Source organism: Myotis brandtii, unplaced genomic scaffold (genome assembly GCF_000412655.1).
Source record: "Myotis brandtii unplaced genomic scaffold, ASM41265v1 scaffold529, whole genome shotgun sequence".
NCBI lineage: Eukaryota > Metazoa > Chordata > Mammalia > Chiroptera > Vespertilionidae > Myotis > Myotis brandtii.
Window position 1 is genome coordinate 755,123 of NW_005369934.1, and position 22,503 is coordinate 777,625.

General features: G+C 40.5%; 1 protein-coding gene across 1 annotated transcript in view; it reads right to left on the minus strand.

Moving 5' to 3' along the window:
* The window catches only part of MET (MET proto-oncogene, receptor tyrosine kinase), a 153,231-nt gene that overhangs the window by 66,291 nt on the left and 64,437 nt on the right, over positions 1-22,503 (minus strand). Inside the window, exon 3 of the mRNA XM_005877701.2 lies at positions 8,047-8,238. Within this exon, the coding sequence (XP_005877763.1) occupies positions 8,047-8,238 (192 nt within the window). The remainder of the gene's footprint in view (positions 1-8,046; positions 8,239-22,503) is intronic.

Genomic DNA, 22,503 nt, shown 5'->3' on the forward strand with positions numbered 1-22,503 from the left:
GCCATTTCTCTGCAGGGCAATCTAGAGCACAAAGAATGCTTTTCTATAATTCCACACTTTCACTCATTGCCCAAATTCTAAATAATTGAGTAACCACTTTCACTCTCAAAATACCCCTGAAGCAATGTTTGCAAAATTAGGAGTTCCCTTTGGTTGGCAGAGAGATGTTTCTAGGGACAAAACTAAATGTAGCATCTAAATTTAATCCTTATGAGAAATCACCGGCACTCTTAGGACAGTTAGTATGAAATAGAAGACTGGAAATTATCTTTTGAGTTTCTACTGTGCTGACAACTAATCTTTAGTGTTTAGGTCTCAAAACCTTTTTCTTTAATGCTCTTGAAAATATAAGACTAATACATTTGGAGTAGGGAGGAATCTGAATTTACTTAATTGTTGTGGCTGTGGCTTCATACTATCTGGGACAGGACATGGGGAAGGAATACTAGTATATGTACATGTACAAAAAACCTTTGTGGCAAGGTCCCAAAATTCATAAGCCTGAACAAAGTAATTTGATGGGGAAAAACAAGTTCTGTAAAAGGTAGGTAATGAGCTTCTTTTGGACCCATACTGCCAATCTCCATTAGGACATGATGAACCAAGAGACCCATTATTGACAAAATAATTTAATTAATTAATTATTTAAGAAATGTGTTTTTTTTTTAAAGACTGTTAATCCAAAAGAAAATAAAAGACCACTGTGTGGTAAATGGGAACGTGGGCCCCCATCCCATGCTCCAACTCCTCCTCCTACCCTGTGGTCCTTATAGTGAAGGCCATCAGTAAGGGGACTGTGAGACCTTGGTAGCCTGGCCAGCTTCTCAGTAAAACAACACACAACATCTCTCAAGATTACACACAACATCTCTCAAGATTTGAAAGCACGCACTCTAATTCTAAATACCCAGATTTGACGAACAAGTTCATACTCATCCTTCTTGTTTCTGCAATTTTTGCACCTCAATCCTATATCTTTATTTTTACTTTCTAGATAATAGTGTCCTGATTCTGTCAGTCCAGTCTCTCTCTCAATCCTCACCCAAGGATATTTTTCCATTGATTTTTAGAGAGAGTGGAATGGAGAGGGAGAGACAGAGAAACATCGATGTGAAAGCGACACATCAGTGGGTTGCCTCCCGCACATGCCCCAACCAAGGCTAGGGATTGAGCCTGCAACCCAGGTACATGCCCTTGACCGGAATGGAACCCCAGGCCCTCCAGTCCAAGGATTAACACACTATCTACTGAGCTAAACCAGCTAGGGCTCAATCTACTCTCTTAAGATACTTAGTAATGGATTCCTTTGATCATTTGTCGTCTTTTTTGAGACTTCTGTTTTCCTTTCATTGTTTTTGGAGCAATATTCAACATTCAGACATGGATTTACTATAATTTTGTAAAAGTGTAAGTTCTGTTTTCTGTCTTGTTTTAGTAATTTGTGAGCATTACTTAGGCTGGGTAGATTCCAGGCTCTTTAGAGTTGCATTTCAGGCTGTTGTTTAAATGCAACTACACATAATAACTCTTCAATTTCTTTCCAGAGTAGTGCCTATTAGCTCAGAGTAGAGCCCCTCATTGGATACAGTCTTGGTTAAAGAGGAAAATTATCAAAATAATCACTCACATGAACCTGATTTTTTTTACGCTTATTAAATTTATTGGGGTGACACTGCTTAATAAGATCATATAGGTTTCAAGTGTACATTAGTATGACACATGATCTGTATATTGCATTGTGAGCCCACCACTCAGTCAAATCATCTTCTGTCACCAAATATTTGGCCCTCTTTACCCTGTACCCTCCCCACACCCTCTTTCCTCTGCTAACCACCATACAGTTGTTTGTCTGTGTCTCTGAGTTTCAGTTTTATATCCTGGATGTGAGTGAAATCATACGACTCTTAGCTTTTTTTGAAGGTCTTATTTTGCTTAGCATAATATTCTCAAGGTCTACTCATGTTGTCGCAAATGGCAGTATTTCATCCTTCCTTATGGCTGAGTAGTATTCCATAGTATATATGTAGCATATCTTCTTTATCCAGTCTCTATCGAAGAACACTTTGGTTTTCTCCATGTATTAGCCACTGTGAATAATGCCGCAATGAACATAGGGGTGCATATATCTTTGCGAATAAATGTTTTAGAATTTTTTGGGTAGACACCAGAAGAGGGATGGCTGGGTCATGTGGTAATTCCATTTTTAGTTTTTTGAGGAAACAGCATATTATTTTCCATAGTGGCTGTACCAGTTTACATTCCCAACGGCAGTGAATAAGGGTTCCTTTTCCTCCACAACCTCTCCAACACTCGTTATGACCTGTCTTGTTAATAATAGCCAATCTAACAGGAGTGAGGAGGTATCTCACTGTAGTTTTGATTTGTATTTTCCTAAAAGCTAGTGAATGTGAACATCTTTTCATATATCTGATGGCCACTTGTACGTCTTCTTGAGAGAGGTGACAGGTCCTCTACCCGTTTTTTAATTGGGTTGTGTATTTGGTAATGAGTTGTATGAGTTCTTTATATATTTTGGATATTAACCCCTGCCTGAGCTGTTGTTTGCAAATAACATTTCCCATTTGGTTGGTGGCCTTTTTCTTTTGTTGTTGGTTTCTTCTGCTGTACTTCACTTGCCTTTGGGGTCAAATTCATAAAATGCTCTCTAAAACCAAGGCCCATAACTTTAGTACCTGTGTTTAATCTGGATTTTCAAGGCCTGGCTTCTCATGCTTCCTGCTTCTGGCCTGTTGCAGTGGACTGTTTGTGTCCCTCCCAAGTTCATATGTTGAAATCCTAACCCACATATGATGGTATTAGGAGGTGAGGCCTTTGGGAGGTGACTAGGACATGGATAACATTAGTGAACTTATATTGGTAAAGGGACCTCAGAAAGTTCTCTTGCCCTCAGCAAAAAGTTGGCTATCTAAGAACCAGGAAATAGGCCTTCACCAGATACCAAATCTGCTGGTACTTTGCTCGTGGAATTCCAGACTCCAGAACTGTGACAAATAAATTTTTGCTGTTAAGGCCACCCCATCTATGGTAATTTACTATAGCAGCCTGAACTGACCAAGACACCTGCTTTAGGTTTACTATTTTCTTCAGTATATGAGAGAAATTGGTATTTGGTTAGAAAAAAATAGTTATGAAGAATAGATTAACTTTATAGAAAAAGTGAAACGAGAAGTAGAAACCGCTAAATGGTACTGACAGCTCAAAATTAGTAGTGTAAGACAAAGTACCAGGTGGCAAAAGTTGAATTGAATGGAGCTTTATTCTATTCTTTCCTTCACTCTTTTTGGAACATGGGCTCAAGTGTTCCTATATTAACTTGATACTACAAAGGGAAGGTATACATAAAAAGCAAAATGATTTTCCTTACTATTAAAATACTGATGTGTGTGCATTTCAACTTTTTGAAGTGAGTAGAAATGAGTCAAAACCAAACTAAGCCCTTTGTAAAAAACAAACAAAAAATCTAAAAACAAAATAAGCTAGTAAATTTGTAACAATGTTAAAATACTTTCAAATCAATATTCCAAATACAATGATTGTAGAATTATCCAATCAATACATAGAGTATATTTGTTTCTGAATTTAAGAAGTGATAAAAGCTCAAAACCCTACTGGTAGATATATTTCATGTCTTAAAATGTCTCTCTACTCTTCTAATAAAGCACTCAAACAAGGAATCCCAGTTATTCCATGCTACCCAAAACAAACAAACTTTAGCATTTTCCCTTGGTTTCAAATATTTATGATGTTTTTAAAAGATAAATGCACTTTAAGAGTATATATTAATTCATTTAAGGAGATTATACATGAACTGGGCTTACTTTTTAGTTATGGACATATATTATGAAACTATTATTCATAATAGGTTCTTTCTTTCACAAAAGAAATTCTAGAACTCATGAGTATATTTTCTTTTAAAGAAATATATTAAACCTAACAGTGTTTAGGGATATAAAAAAATCAATAATGTGCCATTAAAAAAAGACAAATGATATTTTTATCTGAGCATTTTATAAAGGAGATGCAAAAGTCAACAATCCTTCGAGAAATGTCATTTAAGCTTAAGCTTTATTTGGCCGTGTCTCTTGCCGGATGCTTTTTTACAGCATTGATGAATTGATGATCTGTATCTACATACTTTAAAATAGCCATAATCCCAAACATAATATATACCACAGGCTTCCAACACTAAGCATCGACATTCCTTGATGGTGGCACAGGAACTGAAGGAATTTGAAACAGGAGGTCAATAACTGGATTGATTCTCCTTCCTGGAAATGAGTAATTATTCTCAAGTTCACTGATTACTAATGCAATCATTTAAGTAACGGTCATAAGTCATGATCACAGGCTAAGGATGTCTTTTTAGGTGATCCCTACCTTTCAGTTTTCTGCTAAAGACCCAACTAGTCCGGTTAAGAGGCACAAGAGAAAAGGGCTAGTGAGTGGTAACAGCATTAAAAAACTGGGGAGAGGAAAAAGGGGATTGGAGAAGCACAAGGAGAAAGCCAAAGGGCCTACCGACAACTGTGACAGTGCCCAGGCACGGCCACTGTATGCAGAAAAGGTGGCTGCCCTGTGGGTGGAGCTGAGCTTGAAACAAGTCATGAAAGGGACTCCCCACCCCCAAGCCATTCCTGAGCCACTCACTCTCCCAGGCCTGACAGTCATGCACAAATATTTTAATAGCAATGCCTTGCATCTAGAGATTAAAGGCCTTATACAAGTGCTGTAAAAAACAAATCAAACAAGCATTGTTTTTGGATGTAGATTAGACGAGGAGCTCAGAAGGGGAGACATGGGCAATCCCTGTGATTAGTCCTGTGATCTTCATGAGTATCCCTCTCCCCTCTCCCACGTAGCCCTGCACACTGCGCTCATGTTCCTGAGCCTTGTTCTTGTCTAAGTCCCTTCCCCCTCCAAATTCTGTGGGCAGCCACACACTCATTGTTTATTTATGCTATCTTGAATATTGCTTATCATATTATTTTACTTCATAGCATCCCAAGAGAGTGATCACACAAATAAAAACTGTTTTTGAAGTCTATACTGACATGGCTCAACAGAGAGAGAGACTCAAATAGATGTGCACACCAGTATATTTAGACATAGTTGCACCTGTACGAGATAAGATACGCATGCTTCAATGTTAGAAACATGTAAAAAATGTCTTCTCTGCCGTACACATAATATTGTTAGCTAAACAATATAATTCTTTCTAATTAAATAACCACTGTGAAATACCTGATTCACTTTGCACCCGACAGCTGGGGCTGTAGCTTGTGTTCCCAGCCAGGGCCGAACATAAGCACAATAGGAGAGGCAGAAACAGCTGCAAACTCTTGGAAGAAAACATTTGTAAAGCAGCTTTGCCTTTAGGCTTCGGGGTAGGAAGGAAGTAAAATCATTTTTCTGTTCCTTTTTATGGATGGCAGCTGTTTTTGGAAAAAAAAAATTATGTCCATTCCATTTTGTAACAGAGACTCCATAGTATTACTAAAACCTGAGTTGCAGAAAGTGAGGCCTGGCCACAGATTTAGCACATTAGCGCAGTCAAAACATTTACAGAACTTGGCCAGCAGCTCGATGAAGCTGGAAGGTCCCCTGGTCTTGGCGGCACTACGGACTCCTCCCCTAACATTATTTGCTGTAAACAAACTGGATTTCAATGATATTGACTGTTTGATCCTTCCAGTGTTTTAGGTTTTATTTAAATAAAAATTTAATGGAGTGAAAATCTCTTAGGCAAGTGTTAGAGAAACAGATCCTCTGTGGATGTCAGTAGTCCTTTGTCTTATGTCTTTCTAGTCTTGGTATCAGGTACATGTTTGTATCTCCCCTACCAAAACGTTAGCTCCATAAAGGCAGGTTCTGTTGTCACTGCTTTCTTTGCTTTGCTTATTTGCCTAGGAAAGCAAAGTTAGTAAGCTCCTGATACATAGTTGATGAATTAAGAGCCACCTGTTTTGTGTGTGTGTGTTTTTAAAATCAGTGATATCAGTACTTTATATACATTAGTTTCTACTTGTTTGCTTCTTTTTATTTCTAATGTGTTGGATGTATAGATAATGGGCTTCTCTTATGAAAATGCTGGGAGGTAAGAATAAAATATTTGGCACAGCACTTCTGTTATAATGAGCCTGACGATGCATGACATATCACTTGGGTGGTGGAATCTGTCACACAGCAGAATTTCCCCAGTTGTTAAAGCAACCTATCTAAAAATGGGATTTTATTAGATCTTTAGAATCTGGAAATAGTCCAGGAAGCTTTTGAGGTAAAAAAGTGTCAGACCTAAAAGTGTCTGTGGAAAGTTTGTTAATACGAAACTGGACTGGGGAGTCATAGACAATCTAGAAAAAAAGAAAAGCAGAAAGAAAGATAAAGGAAAGCAAATGAACATAGTGGACACATTAGGAATTCAATAGATGTTAGCGTCTTCATCCTCCTTCAATTTTTTTGGAATTCCATAGAATAAAATCAATGTTAACTAAAAAAAAACAAGCACAACATAATATCACACATTTTACAAGGATCACAGGTAAGACCATATTTCAAATACCTTAGAGTGCTTGTTTGTGTGGGACAGGACTGGGCATCCCTCCTTCAGATTTTGAGGCGTTAGGGAGAGAATTAAATGGTCTGCGGTGGGTAAATAAAAACACTAGGCTGGGAGAGAGGGAGGAGGGGGATGAAACAGTGGGGCCTTGACTTACGAGTGTCCCGACTAACGAGTTTTTTGAGATACCAGCTCTCTCTTGGCAGATTTTTTGCATTGAGTTGATAGAGTAATTTGAGTTAACGAGCTCCTTAACAAGCTCAGTCTCCTAACGAATTAAACTCGTAAGTCAAGGCCCCACTGTACTTAACTGCGAAGCAATGGGAGGAGGGGATTCTAAGTGTGGGACTATTTAGATAACAGGATCTATATGATTCGCTTTGAGCTAGGAAGGCTTTATTTACAAGTTTTAAAACTTTGAAAAATTCCATCGTGCCCACTAGTACAAGAAAAACGCAAATTAAAATATGGCAATGACCAATATCCAGACTGCAATAAAGACAGTGGTAATTTTTAAAAACGTTTTGTAAAAGAATATAGACAGAGGATGTACAGAGGAGCAAGCCATAGGAAAACATCATCATCTTCAATTGGTTTACTAGACATCATGGTCTGAGTAGGATCTTAATTATATCAGATAATTATGAAAAAAGCATCTTTCTTTAAGAGAAATAGAGAGTCAGCATTTCCATAGATGCCATTGTTATTCTGCATTAATTAAGAATCTAATAAGGAACTCATGTTGAAATCATTATGCAGTAACTATTAAAGCAGTAAAACAGCACACACAAGAGCATTTTAATTTCTGCAAGGCACTATGATTCTTGTATCTAGGAAACATAACTTCTGAAATGTGAACTTTCATTGTATGGAAATACTGTTGCTATCCATTAAAGCATTTCTTAAAAAAAAAAACCCACAGATTTTTCTCCCTCAGTATCTAAACTTCTTTGTGTCTGACCCTCATCATTTTGCAGAAATCAGGAGAGTTGAAGTTACAATGGGATTTTGATGACAACTCCCCTCCTAACTGCTGCCAATATTTCTCAATGATGTGAATGTTTCTTCTCATGGAGACACACGGTACACACAATAGCGCTCCTTTGATCCTTAGCTTCCCTTGAAAGAGGAAAACATCGCCTGGAAGCACTGTAATTGTTTCGTTTTATTTTCCAATCATGTGATAGAAATCATGAATGGAAAAGAAAAAAACAACAACCACCAAACCATTCTGGGCAAAGAAATGAAAAGCAACCGCATTTAAACCGGAAGCTTCGCGAATTTAACAAAAATAGGCCAATACACTTCATAAAAAGTGGACCAGCCTTCATTATTTTGCTGTCAGTCGGTGTCTCTAGTTTCCACGATGATATTCATTTTAGAATGTTTGCAAATACCTTATTGCAAAAACCAAATTAATGGTATAATACCAGATAAAGCAGACGCAGCCCCCCTCAGAAAGCATTTACCTGCATGAAGCGGCCTTCTGAGGTCCCCAGGTTAGCGATGGTGAGCTCCCCTTTAATGAAGGTGGATATGGATGTTAAGAGGACTTGGTTGAATTGGCCCATGAATAAGTCGACGCGCTGCAAAGCTGTAGTAAACTCCGTTCGATATTCATCACTGTGCACTTCACAGCCTGATGAATTTCTCAAAAGTGTCTGGAATAAAATATGATCATAGAATTAACGTGAATCCAGATGAGAGTGAGCTATTAAGAAACTTTTCAGTACATCTTTTCAGAGCCTGGAGGGGAATGGTGAGGAGAACTGTGCAAATAGGCCCAGATAGGCAGAAATATTTCCAGTGACCTGAATGGCTCCAGGACTGTGAGGCCTGTTGTATGTGCACATACTCTGAACTGGGGGCACACTTTACTATCACAGTGTGTACCATGGTTCATTATGTGCATAAAGATGAAACCTAGCTGGTATATTTAAAGAAAAATAAAACTGTAAATGTCTCAGTCCTTGACCTAAAGGTAATGCTTCTAGCAGGCAAGTCTAATGAGATAAACTTCGACTGGAATAGTAATAAATGTTGGAGTCATACTTGGACATTATATTTTATTCAAGTTTTTTCTTTTAATTCTCACCAGAGGATATGTTTGATTTTAGGAAGAGGAAGGCAGGGTGAGGGAGGAAGGGAGGGAAAGAGAGAGGGAGGAAGGAGAGAGAGAAAGAGAGAGAGAGAGAGAGAGATTAATTGGTGGCCTCCTGTAAGCACCCCGTCTGGGGATTGAACCTGCAACCTTTTTGGTGTATAGGACGATGCCCCAGCCAACGTATAATGCATAATGTATAAAGTATAATGTCCCGAGCCGCCCAGCTATGGCGGGACATTATACTTTAAAATGTGTGCCTTTGTGCATCTGTGTGCAGCGAGGTGGCGCAAAGTGGTGGTTGATAGATAATTCATGGGAGGCAGCACAGCATAGACCCCAGTGCCTGCATCAAACCCTGGTCCCTAATGCCTGTTTACTTTATGTAGTCCCTACAGTCTCTCTGTGTTTGTGAAATTCATGTCATCTCCATTTCAGTTCCCCCAGCTGTAAAACTGAGAGAATTATAGAAATGTGCCTTACCTTAAAGAACTGTTGTGAAGATTAAATGAGCTAGTTTATAAAAATCCTTTACAGTAGAACCCAGCATGCAGAAAACACCACTTACATATTTGTCATCATTATAGTGAAAGGCTCAAAACATGCAAATGCTGTACATCAAATGCCTCAGTAACCAGCTTACTGAAAGGCAATTACCACTCAACCAGGTATTTATCCTTCAGGTTCAACTTCAAACGAAAGGATTTAAAAAAATACTGTCCAGTAATATGTGACAAGTAAGAGCTCCCGTCCCTTCAACACTTCAGTCTCCTGTTTTCCTCCTACTTTTCAGGCTGCAGCATTTATGTCTCCTTTGCAGGAAAATCCATGCCTGGCTATCAATGTTGGGGTTTCTCAAGGCTCCATCCTAGGGCTGCTTTTCCACTTACTCCTCATACTCTCCCCCAGGCTCTCAGGCTCTCCTGGGACAGCTATTGCTATTTAGTTGACACCTGTGTACCTCCAGACTACCCCTCTGCTCTGAGCTGACTGTGCATAAATCGCAGTATGAAATCTGCACTCAGACAGCTCAAAGATCTAAGCTAAACATGGCTAGTGTAGAAAACACAGTCTTCCCCATGCCTAATCTTATGATACAATGCACCCCAGTGAATGGCTCTACCATTCCTCCAGGTGCACAAGTCAGAAACCAAAGGGTCATCCCCGATTCTTCCCCATGTACAGTTCATTACCAATTCCAATCAACTGTCCTTTCTAAAGATCTCCTGGGTCCATCCAGTTTCTCTATCTCCACCACATCAACCTTCCTCCAAGCCCTCCCTCCATCCCCCCACCCTCTTCTCGACTTCCTAACTGGACCTGCCACACCAGTCTTACCCAATCTCTTTTCTGATCCAGTCTCTACATTGCAGCCAGATTTTCTTCTTACAACATGAGTCTTACCATATAACTCTGTTTAAAACACTTAAAAATGTCTCCTTATTGCTCTTAGGTGAAGGACACAATTTTTGTGACCTCTTGGGCCTTGCCTCATCTGAATCCTACCCAACATCTCCACACTCACCCTGCAATGTGCTACCCTTTGCTCTCTGTGCTCCAGCAAGCTGACCTTCTTTCAGTTTTCCACATATGCCATGTGTCCTCCCATTACAGGGCCTTTGCACATGCTGTTCCCTCTGCCTGAAGTCCTCCTTCCACCTCCATGCACTCTGTTAACGGCTATGCCTCCTTCAGATCCCAGCTGGTCATCATTTACTCAGCAGGCCTTCCCTGATCCCAGTATCTAGGTCACATTCTTCTATTTTGGTTATATGATTGATGTGAGACTTCTCTAGGTGGCTCTCTGCGATTAGGGACCTGTTTGTTCACCACTGTAATTGCTTATAATAGATGGAATACCTCATACAGTAAATCTTCAGTGAATATTAATCGAATGAACAAGTAACTGAATCAATTATGGGTAGATGGGGAATAAGCATGGAGATATGAACCAATATTATCAAAGCTTTTTTAAAAGGAATATAGGCAGTTAAGAGTTTATAAGGGATAAATAGAATGTCTGACTCCTAACTATCCTGACAAGATAGTTTCGAATTGGTAAATTTGGGACAAATAACTAGGGAGCAGGAGGATGTATTAAGGAAAATGAAGGTTAACTTGGAAGAAAAAGAGGGGGAAAAAAGTTCATTCTTACACATCTTTGTATATAGCTATATAAATCCTGGAAAATTATTTGAAGATTAGAAATTCTCTATTATTATCCCATTATATTTATAATAACCAGAAAATTGTCATTATATTTCAAACCAACTTAGTGTTCAAGAACAAATTGAAATAAAAAATTTCATTATCCTTATATAAAATCACCTTACTCCTTAAGGTCAAATTTCTGTTACATGGAATGTGAAATTCTTATATCTATTCTCTTTTACTGTTTAAAAATCACCCACAATACTATTTTATGTAGGCAACAACTATGTCTTCATTTTAAATAGTGACAAATTAGCAAACAGAGTCTCTCAGATGCTAAACCTACTGACTCAGAATTAATGAAATGTTTTAGCTCTAGACATGCATTTTAATACATTAGTGAATGCTATTTAATTAGAAGCTTTTCTTCACTAAAGTACTATAGATTACTCTGAGGCGTAGCAGACAACTGAGATGTACCAGCAATTCAATAGTAACCGATTAACTGGTAATTAAGTTTCCATTGGTGATCAATCATCCATTTTGCAGAGACAGCTAGAATTGAGGGGACCTGCTTAAAGGAGCAAATACCAGTTTTAAACTAAAGGCCATTTCACGTATTCCATTATAGAGGTGACTACTCTTCAGGGTCAGCTTCTGCGCTTCTTTTGTTCCTTCTCTTGCTTGACCTTACTCCTTTTTTCTTTAATGAGGTGGCATCCTGGAAACCTTAAACCCTCAAAGTCCAGTGCTGGTGGAGTTATGAATTCATTGGGATGTAAAACAGCTTGCTGTGAATGGAGTAGAGTCTTTGACTATAAACTAGTAACAGCCTTCTATCAACAAGAGGCCAGAAATTGTCTTATTCATTTTTTATCCCTACTATGTTTTGTGCCCAGCACACCGTCTGTATTGATAACAGCTCGCTGAAAAATTAATGTATCTGCAAAGTGACCAGACATATAGCCCGTGTGCCTCCCCAGCTTGCTTTGTGGTCTGCCTTTCTGAACGGGGTGAGCAGGAGAACAGAGGTGAGCTGGCTCTCAGAGTGTCTGAAAACCTGCAGGGACTTGCTAATCATTTTTAAATGAAGGAAGAGTAATATGATCAGAACTTCAGCCTCTTGTTTCCTCATGTGGAAGGCATAAATGTAGAAACTCTGAGTCAGAGTTGAGGTAACATTTACTTTGTACGCTTCCATGCTTCTCCTTCAGGAAATAGGAAGGTCTCTAAATGGAACCTCCTCAAGGACCGACAAGATTAAGTTATGTCTCTATTTCCCCCCAAAACACATTCCTAAGTATAGAAACACTGCAAAATGTTGCAATAGGATTTACAGAGCTCTTTGACTCTGAAAAACTGTGCAGTTTGGAACCAAAAAAACTAACATCATGTTAGGGTCAGGTGGCATTCAAATTCATAAGCCGGGAGAGCCTAACTGTTTTTGTTCTTAATTTTCTCCGTCGCTGAGATCTGTAGGAGAGGGGTAGGGGTCTGAACTTCCAGAAAAATGTACCATTCCAGGGTTCACTGTAGGAGAGGGAACTACTCCTTGACTCTTCCTGCTGAGAATCATGATAAACTCAGCGGCCGGGGTTAGGGTGGCAGGACCTGGCCTAGGGCCGCATGCTGTCTTTGAGCCTGAGTAGAACCTTAACTCCCAGAGAGCCTTGTTTTCGGCTCTCAGCACTGCAAAGATAAAGCGCTGTGCACATAGCACCAAATCTCAGTCTGATTCCCTGTGCCCCTTACAGATAATGACTGAACGTGTTTGCTGCTTCTTTGCACAGGGAAGCTGGTGTGGCTTCTTACCATTTTATGCACAGGGAGCTCTTCGCTGTGCTCTTGGAGTGGGGTTGGGTCCAGCCGGAAAAGCAACGACAGACCGGCTGCCAAGGGACTCCTTGCCACTCACACTCCCCTCCAAGCCGGGAGGTCCTGAGCTTTGGGAGAAAACTAAGAAAGGCTGGTGGAAAGCAGTTCTCTGGTACAACAGCTGCTTGGGGGCACCACAGGGAAGGTTACCCCAAAGCACCAGTTGGGGAGCCAGACTAACGCTCTCCTATTCGTAACAAAGGGAGGAAGAAGGAAGGAAGGAAGGGAGGGAGGAAGTCTATCTTTTTCCTGCACCTACACTGTGCCAGGCACTGAGGTTGGGCATTTCCACATACAACCAGACTCACAGCGGCCCTGTGAGCTTTTATCACACTCAGTTTTCAGGGGGAGGCGCAGGGCAAACCAAGGGCACGGCCACAGCGCCCAGTTCACACTGGACCTGGCATTAGGATTTAGTTCTCTCTGACTGCCAAGCTCATGCGTTTCTTTTATTACTATGTCCTATTCCGGGCAAAGTTCTGAGAACCGCATAATTACCAAAGGGGAGAGGGCCTTAGACACCACCTTACTCCAGCCCCTAATTTTATGTATGAGGAACAAAGAGCTGGAATCATTGAACAAATGTTTATCATTTAACATGTAAAAAACCTGCGAACTCTTGAAAGTAGGAAATGCAGATTCGCCCACCTCTGATTCCTTTGCTGAGAGAAAGACTGGAGTTAATAACTGTGGGCTGTTCTAGTCATTTTGGCTTTCAAATTGACCTCTCTTGTTAACTTACTATTTTGGCTCATTATCATGTTTCCATCTAGGTAACTTTGACATTTCAGTCATCACCAACTCCTCTTTCTCTAGCATTTCCCACATCCAACCAGTTGTGAAATCCCACTAGACTCTGTCTGCAGCATCCCTCCTGCGCTCTGCAGCCACACCTCCACCCCTGCCCCAGGCTAGGAGTTTTCTCTCTGGCCTTTTGGTTTCCTATCTCATCTGTTTTGAAGCAGTTATGCTTTGTCATTCACTTTTCCCCCAAACCTAGTTGCTTCCCAAAGGCCTGCAGGAAAAGTCTAAATTTCATATAGGACATCCAAACTAACCTTGATTTATATTTTAGGTTTTTTTAATTTTCCCATTAAGGTGAAGGATCAGATGACCAAATGAGTCTCAGAGGACACAGGACCCTTCCCATTCTTGGATTCTTGCATTTGCCCTGGCAACTGATGTCCCACTGCCTGATAGGTATGGACACCCACTCCTTGCTCATGTAAACCTGAAGCTTGGCTCTCTTCAATGTCTCTCTTTACAAGGTCTTTAGAGTAACAGGAGTGATGTGTTTTAATGGGTGGGAAGGAGGTACTGTGACAAAGAATGAGGTGGATAGTATAAGGATGCAGGAAGATAATAATTTATCCCTGACATATATGTCAAGAGGGAAAAAAGAAGAAAGAAAAAAATTCACCCAATACAAATACATTGTTTAGGCAGAGACACGGGTAGTACAACTAAAGGCAAGGGAAAGATGAACAACAACAAAAAAATCACAATCGTTGTTTATCCACTTTTCTGAGAGGGAGAGGATATGATTGGGGTGGGACACACAGAAGGCTTCAAAGGCCTTGGTAATATTCTCCTTTTAAGCCAGTGGCAGAGAAATCAGTATTTGTTTTATTTTTCATACACACAACACACATACATATATACAGCACATGATATATATATATATATATATGAGCATATTATAATTAAAATACATTTTAAAAGAAAACAATGAATAAATGGGAAGTGAGAAGTGGAGAGAGCCTATTAAAAACTCTCTCCAATTTCTTTTTTTTGTTGTTTTGTTAATCCTCACCTGAGGATATTTTTCCATTGATCTTTTAGAGAGAGTGGAAGAGATGAGAGAAACATTGACATGAGAGAAACACATAGGTTGGTTGCTTCCTGCACATGCCGAGACCAGGGCCCGGGCCAGGGAAGAGCCTGCAACCAAGGTACATGCCCTTGACCGGAATCGAACCAGGGACCTTTTGGTCTGCAGGCTGATGCTCTACCCACTGAGCAAAACCGGCTAGGGCAAAAGCTCTCTCCAGTTTCTTGATGTCCTAAGCAGGTTTGAAACATTCATGACTTATCACAGCTCATAGGAGCTCACAATAATATAGTAAAGCCTCGATATAACAGACTAATTCAGATGAGGGGGTGTCCGTTAAAGCCGACAGTCCATTATATAATAAAGTCAGTTTTCCAAATGAGTATGTTAAAAATTGACAAATTAGTTAGTTTACCTGTTTTTACTTATATAGACATGTTTGTGTCATTAAAATTAAGTATATATGAAAAGTTTAATTTCACAGGAAAGTTTTCTATATGTATTACAGTAATTTTAAATTTATATTGAATGCATGTGTTTGCCAGTCATCTTGAGTAAACAAATGCACATGGCTGGGGCATGGCTTAGCGCATGTGACAGCAGAAACAATTACCGCATGAGGCAGTGTGATCACTACTAATCATTCCCTGAACATTGTTTATGAGCGGCGACTCTTGGATTTATATATGTTCACTATAGTTGTAGATATGCAATATTTATTTATGTTGGCAAAATTACTACAGTGTTTTTTTCCCAACATATGGCCTATTTGCTAACATTTGTTAAAAATAACAGTGAATTAATAGTAAAAATAACCTGTTAATTTAATTATAAGCAAATCTTGATTAAAAGCATTTTAAAATGAACAGGGTATTAATTTTCACATATGACATAAAGACTGGAAATTTTTCCCCTTAAATCCAAACTCCATTAAATTGAGGGCCGCAAAACCAAGGGTTTACTGTAGTGCTAAATAACAACTGTATAGTGGATTGTGATTTTCAGAGTACATTATTAATCTGGACCTCTGAAGGCTGAGTTGGGTTTGTTGTGAACATTCTATTTCTACCGATGAAGAAAATGAGGTTCAAGGAGTTATGAGTAAATATCACAGCTTAAATCCTAGTTGTTGATTTCAAATCCTATATTCCTTACATTGCATCAGGCTACTTACTTATAGGCTCCTACAGTGTTTCTGAGACAAACCCACACTCTAGGGCTGATCTAAGGACCTGGTAGAAAGGAATGAGCATACCTACAGGACAGGACTAGTTGTACCCCAGCTAGGATTTGATGAGTCACATGACTTCAGGCAAATCATTTTATTTTTCTGGGTCTGAGTTTTATTTTATAAAAAGGAAACTGAAGTGCTATATACCTCAATGTATTTGATTCAAAATGTCTCCCCTAATTAACATTATGATGCATGCAGTGAATATGCAATTACATTTAAATTCAGTATAATTAAGAATGTGGTATGTTTAAAATAGTAATTCTTTTATTTGATCTATAGGACAGATTTAGCTCATCTATAGATTTAAATGTCTTACAGATAGATTTTTAAAAGAAATGGAATGCCTTGTAAAATCTTTGCTAGTTCACTCATACCAGCTCTCTTCCTTCCTTGCCCATGAATAAATTAACAGAAGCAAAGTAATCTAAACTTTATTCATAATTATACTTTGTATAGATTCTATGAACATGTAGTAATGGTTTTCAGGGGGATGCCTATTTCAAAATAGAAGGTCCCTCTTTGCCCAGGGCTTTCTTATAGTTGACTAAAAACTCAACTGCTTTAATTTCAGGAATTCTACTTACCCTATTTCCCCAAATTTCATTCAAGTGCTCTTTTCTCTTTATTAAGTGGGACTGGGGAAGGGGTGGTCTGGAATTGACCGTAGGCAGAGGTATAGAGCTTTGAACTTCAATATCAGGTTGATTCTTTCAGACACATTTAAACTTCTCTCAGTCTGTACTCAAATGTCCAAGGTGCTAACATTGAAGCCCGATTTTTGGCAAAATGCAGAAGAGTCAGCTCTCTTGGCCAGACTGTTAGGGTGGCTCAAACCCTCAGAATCTGATAGCATTGCTTGTGTTATGAACAGGATTCAGCCTGATGATGTACTCGGTGCACACAGTCTAAAAGAAAGATGCTTCCTTTATCCTTTTGCTGCCACCAACTCCCTTTGATGACAGACATAATCCCACCTCACAGCTTCAAGCCAAAGTGGTTCATAAAAACCTGAGACCTCAATTGCAATCCTAGCAGGGGAGCAAAGCTGGGGGGGGAGGGCAGTTCAAGGAGGGTTGATTCATCTCTAAGAAGGAAAAAAGGGCATTCTCTGGCTGTGTGTTCACCCTCAGACGGCCAGAAACGCAGCCCCACCAGGCCAGCCGCTGCTGGCTCAACACTGCTGATTCATGAGATGCTGGATGCTGCCTCAGGGTGATGATGACCTCACTTCACACATCTCTCTTCTGGGGACCAGCCCTGTCTCTGCAAATGCCTCCAGGCCAAGTTTGAATATGCCACTGATGACATTCCAATTATTCATTTTTCTTTCCAAGCTGACTCCCTCTTCTAGCTTTCTATTTGGCATCAGTAGCCACCATCTCCCTAAGTGTGCGGTCTCAGCCATCTTTGCCACCCCTCTTTTTCTTTTGTTGTTTATGCCCACCTATTGATACTTACAGATTTTTAATCAAATTAAAGAAATTTGATACTTGGCCTCCTAAAATCTGATTTCCTTGATTTCAGACCCTCTTCCCTGAATTCCACCTCTGTCAATATTTAGTGTAATAGTCCCAAACCCCTTTTTAGTCATGTCTAGCGGTAATCACCCAGGCCTAGTGGGGAAGAACATGAGTTCAGTGTGGCCCTGCCCTTACTGGCTGTGCAAACTAAGCGAGGATAGATACTTAGCTCTCCAAGACTCACTTCCCTTGTAAAATGGAAAAACACATTCTATCTAATAGAATTGTTTTGAAGTTTGAATGAAATGAATCCAGTGCTAACAACATATTAAAAAATCACTTTCTTCATTCATTTAGTCATTTAAAAATATTTGAGTACACCTGAAACTAATACAAAATAATACGGAATGTAAACTATAATTGAAAAATAAAATAAATATTTATTGAGACCTGCAGTAGGTTGAATAGTTTCCGCCCTCAAAATTGATGCTCCCTTGGGACCTCAAAATATGTTCTTATTTGAAAATAGGCTCTTTGATGTGTAATTCATTAAGGATCTTGAGATAACATCATCCTGGATTGAGTGTGAGCCCTAAGTCCAATGTCTTTATAAGAAGAGAGGACACACAGAGACTCATAGGGGAGATGGCCAAGTGAAGATGGAGGCAGAGATAGGAGTTATGCTGCTGCAACATAAGGAATTCCTGGGAGCACCAGAACTGTAAGTAAGGAAGGCTCCTTCCCTAGAGTCTTCAAAGGGAGCATGAACTTGGTCGACACCTTGATTGCAAACTCCAGCCTCCAGACTGTGTGAGAATAAAGTTCTGTAGTTTTAAGCTACAAAGTTTGTGGTAATTTGTTATGGCATCCACAGGAAACTAATAAAAACCATACCATGTGACAGATATTGTTCTGGGTGTTGGAAGGATACAGCAATGAACAAAAAGGACTAAGTTCCTGCCCCTGTGCAACTTAAATAGTTATTATTATTGTTGTTGTTGTTGGTCTAGTGGCTCCTCCTAATGCCTTTAAAGGTGAAGTCCAAAATTCAAATTATTTAGATTAACAAGCCTCAGGTTCTTTATCTGTAAAATGGAAACACTCATACCTAATATAATTGCTTACAGCTAGGAAGGTGGAACCTATAATCTGTCCCCTATTGGTTTTCATTATTCTCTAAAGCAGGGGTTGGCACACTTCTTTTGTGAAGAGCTAGATAGCAAACATATTAGAGGCTTTGAGTATCATAGGGTCGCTGTAATATATATTGGTTTGTTTGTGTTATTTTGTAACCCTTTAAAAATTTAAAAATAATTTTTAACTTACTGGACGTACAAAAACAAGCCAGTTTGCCAATCCTAGCAAATGCTTCTACCTATAGTCCAACCTGGTCCCTCAGTGTTACTTGATGGCACCACGTACACAGGGAGACAAGAGACAGACACACAAAACAGCTAATTAATAATGCAAAGTATAAAGAACATAGCTGACAGATAAGTGCTGAAAATACTGGTACAGGTAGTAAATGCTATACGATGAGAAAAAGGATAAGATCGGTGTGAGCTTTAGCAGCGCGGAAGGATCATGGCAGAGGCTGAAGTTGAGCTGGGTCTTGACAGAAATTGAATGATTGAAGAGGGAAGAGATAAATATTTGGAGAATCTACTTCATGTATATGTGTGTATGGATTTATAGACACGTGTACAAATGCATTTGTATATGAGTGAAATAAGTCATATATCATATATTTCCTCTCGAGGTATCCTCGGGATTCAAAAAATTCAGAATTCTACAATGACAGGGCCTTTGGAAACCTAAGTGTTAAAACTTTTGCTTCTTTATTATCATTTCCTAAGGTGAACCAGATCTAAAACAGCCTCTTCTTGCACTTCCATCAAAGCCAGGAGTGACAGAGTGATTACTCAAGAAAGTCGTTCCAAGTAAGGCCAATTTTAATGCTTAATGTGCAGAGGTTTTTTGATTTTCTCTATTTAGTTAACAGAAAACAAATTTTACTGTACTGACTCAAAGGGGTCTAACAGATACTCAGAAGACAGGACACCAGTTACTATGCACTAACCAATAACACAGAAGCAGTTCTTCCCGTGGGAGATAAGAGCCATGTCTGTTCATGTGTCTCACAGTGTCACACCCAACAGAAACAGGCTGATGAATGTCTTGGCTGATGAATGGCCAGAAGAGGTGAAAGATGGATGAAACCTGAGTCCTTCAGCTGTGCCCCAACTACTGTTTAAACAGAGGACTGTACTCTAGCCTGCCTCCACTGTCATCACCTCTTATCCCTCTTTTCCATGCTGCCAGGGGACAGTGAAACTCGTTCTCCCCTTGTTCCTGACCGTAACTGTTCATCAGAAACTTCAATCTATGGGCCACCTTCCCTGAGGACCTTACCACATTCTTCTAATCTTACTGCATCTACATCAAGGCCAAGCTTAGGAACGTTTCTCTCCGTACCAAGCACGGACCTAGTGCTTATGAAGTGGTGTCGCTATGGAGTCTAATCTTGCAGCCACAGTCAGAGCGGCACTGAAAAAGACCTTTGTTCTTAACTAACGTCTTTTCCTTAATCCAGTCATTATTTTAAACTTGAAATCACACATTGCTGATCGACAGTGAAAATCTGTGGATTCTAAATGCAAACTTCATGTGGCGGGGGAGGGTCCCCTCCACTGGTACCACTGCTTGAGCAATGTCCACCAGAAGGTGTTGCCTAAAGGTCCTCATACAGACAGTGTCCCCCACTCAGGGGGAAGCTCTGTTGACAGGCTCAAGAAGGCCTTAAGGAGCAGACAGGCTGCTCCTGCCTTTCTCTCTTAATGGCTTTAATTGTGTTTTTCCCCATTTTGATTACAAAGCTCTGGAAATTCTACTTATTCACCCTCCCTATCTTCATCTTTCTTTCTCCTTTCATTCTTCTCCTCTTTGTTCTTTGATCCATCTTCATCTCAAAATGGTGGCTGGAAGAGGTGTGTGTGTGTGTGTGTGTGTGTGTGTGTGTGTGTGTGTAAGAAAGGGGCGTAGTGGAACTTTCCATAATGTTTTCAGAGCTAATTTGACTTTTGGCAGCTTCCCAATTCTATAAATTAGTTTTTAGAGATTTGAAAGAGAATGAATAACTTTTATCTAACAATTATTTTTACTAACCATAATTTGTCATCATAATTACTTGCTCATTTGATAAATATATATTATGTTGAAGCTATTGGGTTAGGTACCGGGAATGTAGAGATAAAAACTATAGTCCATATCTTCAGGGGCACTAGTACCACTGTTGGAGAAATGTCCACCATTATATTTGGAGTAGAATATACTTCATGTATATGTATACATGGGTCCATACACTTGTGTACAATATCTATATCTATATCTATATCTATATCTATATCTATATCTATATCTATATGAAATAAGTCATATATCCTATATTTCCTCTTGAGGTATCTTCAGGACTAGTGTGGTAGGCGATATGGCAGAAATAATCTGAGGGTGCTACTGAAGTGTGCCAGAAAGGCAGGTTACCCAGAATGCAGCATGAGGGAAAAACTAGAGGAGATTTCCCGGGGGAAGAAAATGCCCGAGTGGAACTGTAAAGAATAGGCAGAGGCTATGGTCAAGTTGACAGCGTAGAAAAACTCAGTAGTACTCAGAACCTCCCACAACCACATCAAAATCACAACTAAACGGCAGAACAACCACATTCAGAACTGCCTGAATCTAGCTCAGTGGTTCTCAACCTTCCTAATGCCGCAACCCTTTAATGTAGTTCCTCATGTTGTGGTGACCCCTAATTTCATTGTTACAAATTGAACATAATTAAAGCATAGTGATTAATCACAAAAAAAATGTAATTATATATGTGTTTTCCGATGGTCTTAGGTGACCCCTGTGAAAGGGTCCTTCGACCCCCAAAGGGGTCGCGACCCACAGGTTGAGAACCACTGATTCTAGCTGAACAGAAGTTCTATAACTAAGGATATAAAGAAGCCACAAACAGACTGGTAAAATGGGCAGAGACCCTATATGGGCTGGTCCCATACCCATGTGTAGCAGTTAAAAACCAAGAGGGATATCTTGACTGCTGAGGTCCCCCCAAGAAGTGAGGGTCTCAGCCCTACACCAGGCCCCCCAGCCCAGGGTTCCAGTGCCAGGGAGAGAAGTCCCCATAACCTCTGGCTGTGGAAACCAGCAGAAACTGTGGCTGGGTGAGACAGAGTGCTGCAGGAGTCCCAGGCATTCCTCCTAAAGGGCCTGTGCAGGGACTTACTCGGACTCACTTGCTTAGAACTCCAGCACTGGGGCAGCAGCTGAGAAGGCAACTTGGACGTATAGGGAGGAAATGAATTGTCTGGCAACAGGGCCAGGGGTGAAGGGGCAGCTTTCTCCCACACAAAAGTGCTGGCACAGGCCATTTTTCTTTGGCTGAGCGACTACCACAGAGCTGGGAGGCAGACACCATATCTGAATCTCCATCAACACGGTTAACACCGTTTGCTCCACCCTACTGACTTCCTGAGACCCTACATACCCCACCCAACTTTTGGGCCCACCTAAACCCTTCCAGTGGCTTTTCCATACAAATGACCTATCTTGGCTCATGCTACCAATTTTCCTAAAATCTCTCAAACAAACAGCATCTGGCCCTGGCATGCCCTATACCTATTGCTAAGTGGCTCCTAGCCTGGCACTAGTGGCAGCTGGCCTTGGTTTGTAGCTTGGCCTTTTCCAGGCACTTCCAAACACCCTCCTGGCTTCTGGCAGACCCAACCTCTGGGCTCTGGAGGCCCCACCCATCTGGCAACTAGGGGCTCTGCCCTAGGGAGGTCAGGGAAAAAACCCGGGACAGACTCAGTGGTGTGGCTCCAGGGTGGGGACCACACCCACCACTATCCCTGAAGTCTGAAGTATATCTCCCCCTCAAGGGAGATGCACTAGCCCAGTGGTCGGCAAACCGCGGCTCTCGAGCCACATGCGGCTCTTTGGCCCCTTGAGTGTGGCTCTTCCACAAAGTACCACATGTGGGTGCGCACATACAGTGCGATTGAAACTTCGTGGCCCATGTGCAGAAGTCAGTTTTCGGCCTGGGCGAGTCTATTTTGAAGAAGTGGCGTTAGAAGAAGTGGGGGATGTCGTCGGTCGGGCGACTGGAGATGCGGCGCAGGTGGGCCGCGGGATGTGCAGTGCGGGGGAGGTACATTGTTTTGAGGTACGTTCGCTGAGGTCGACCCCTTCCAACTCTCCCATCCACACTCGTCT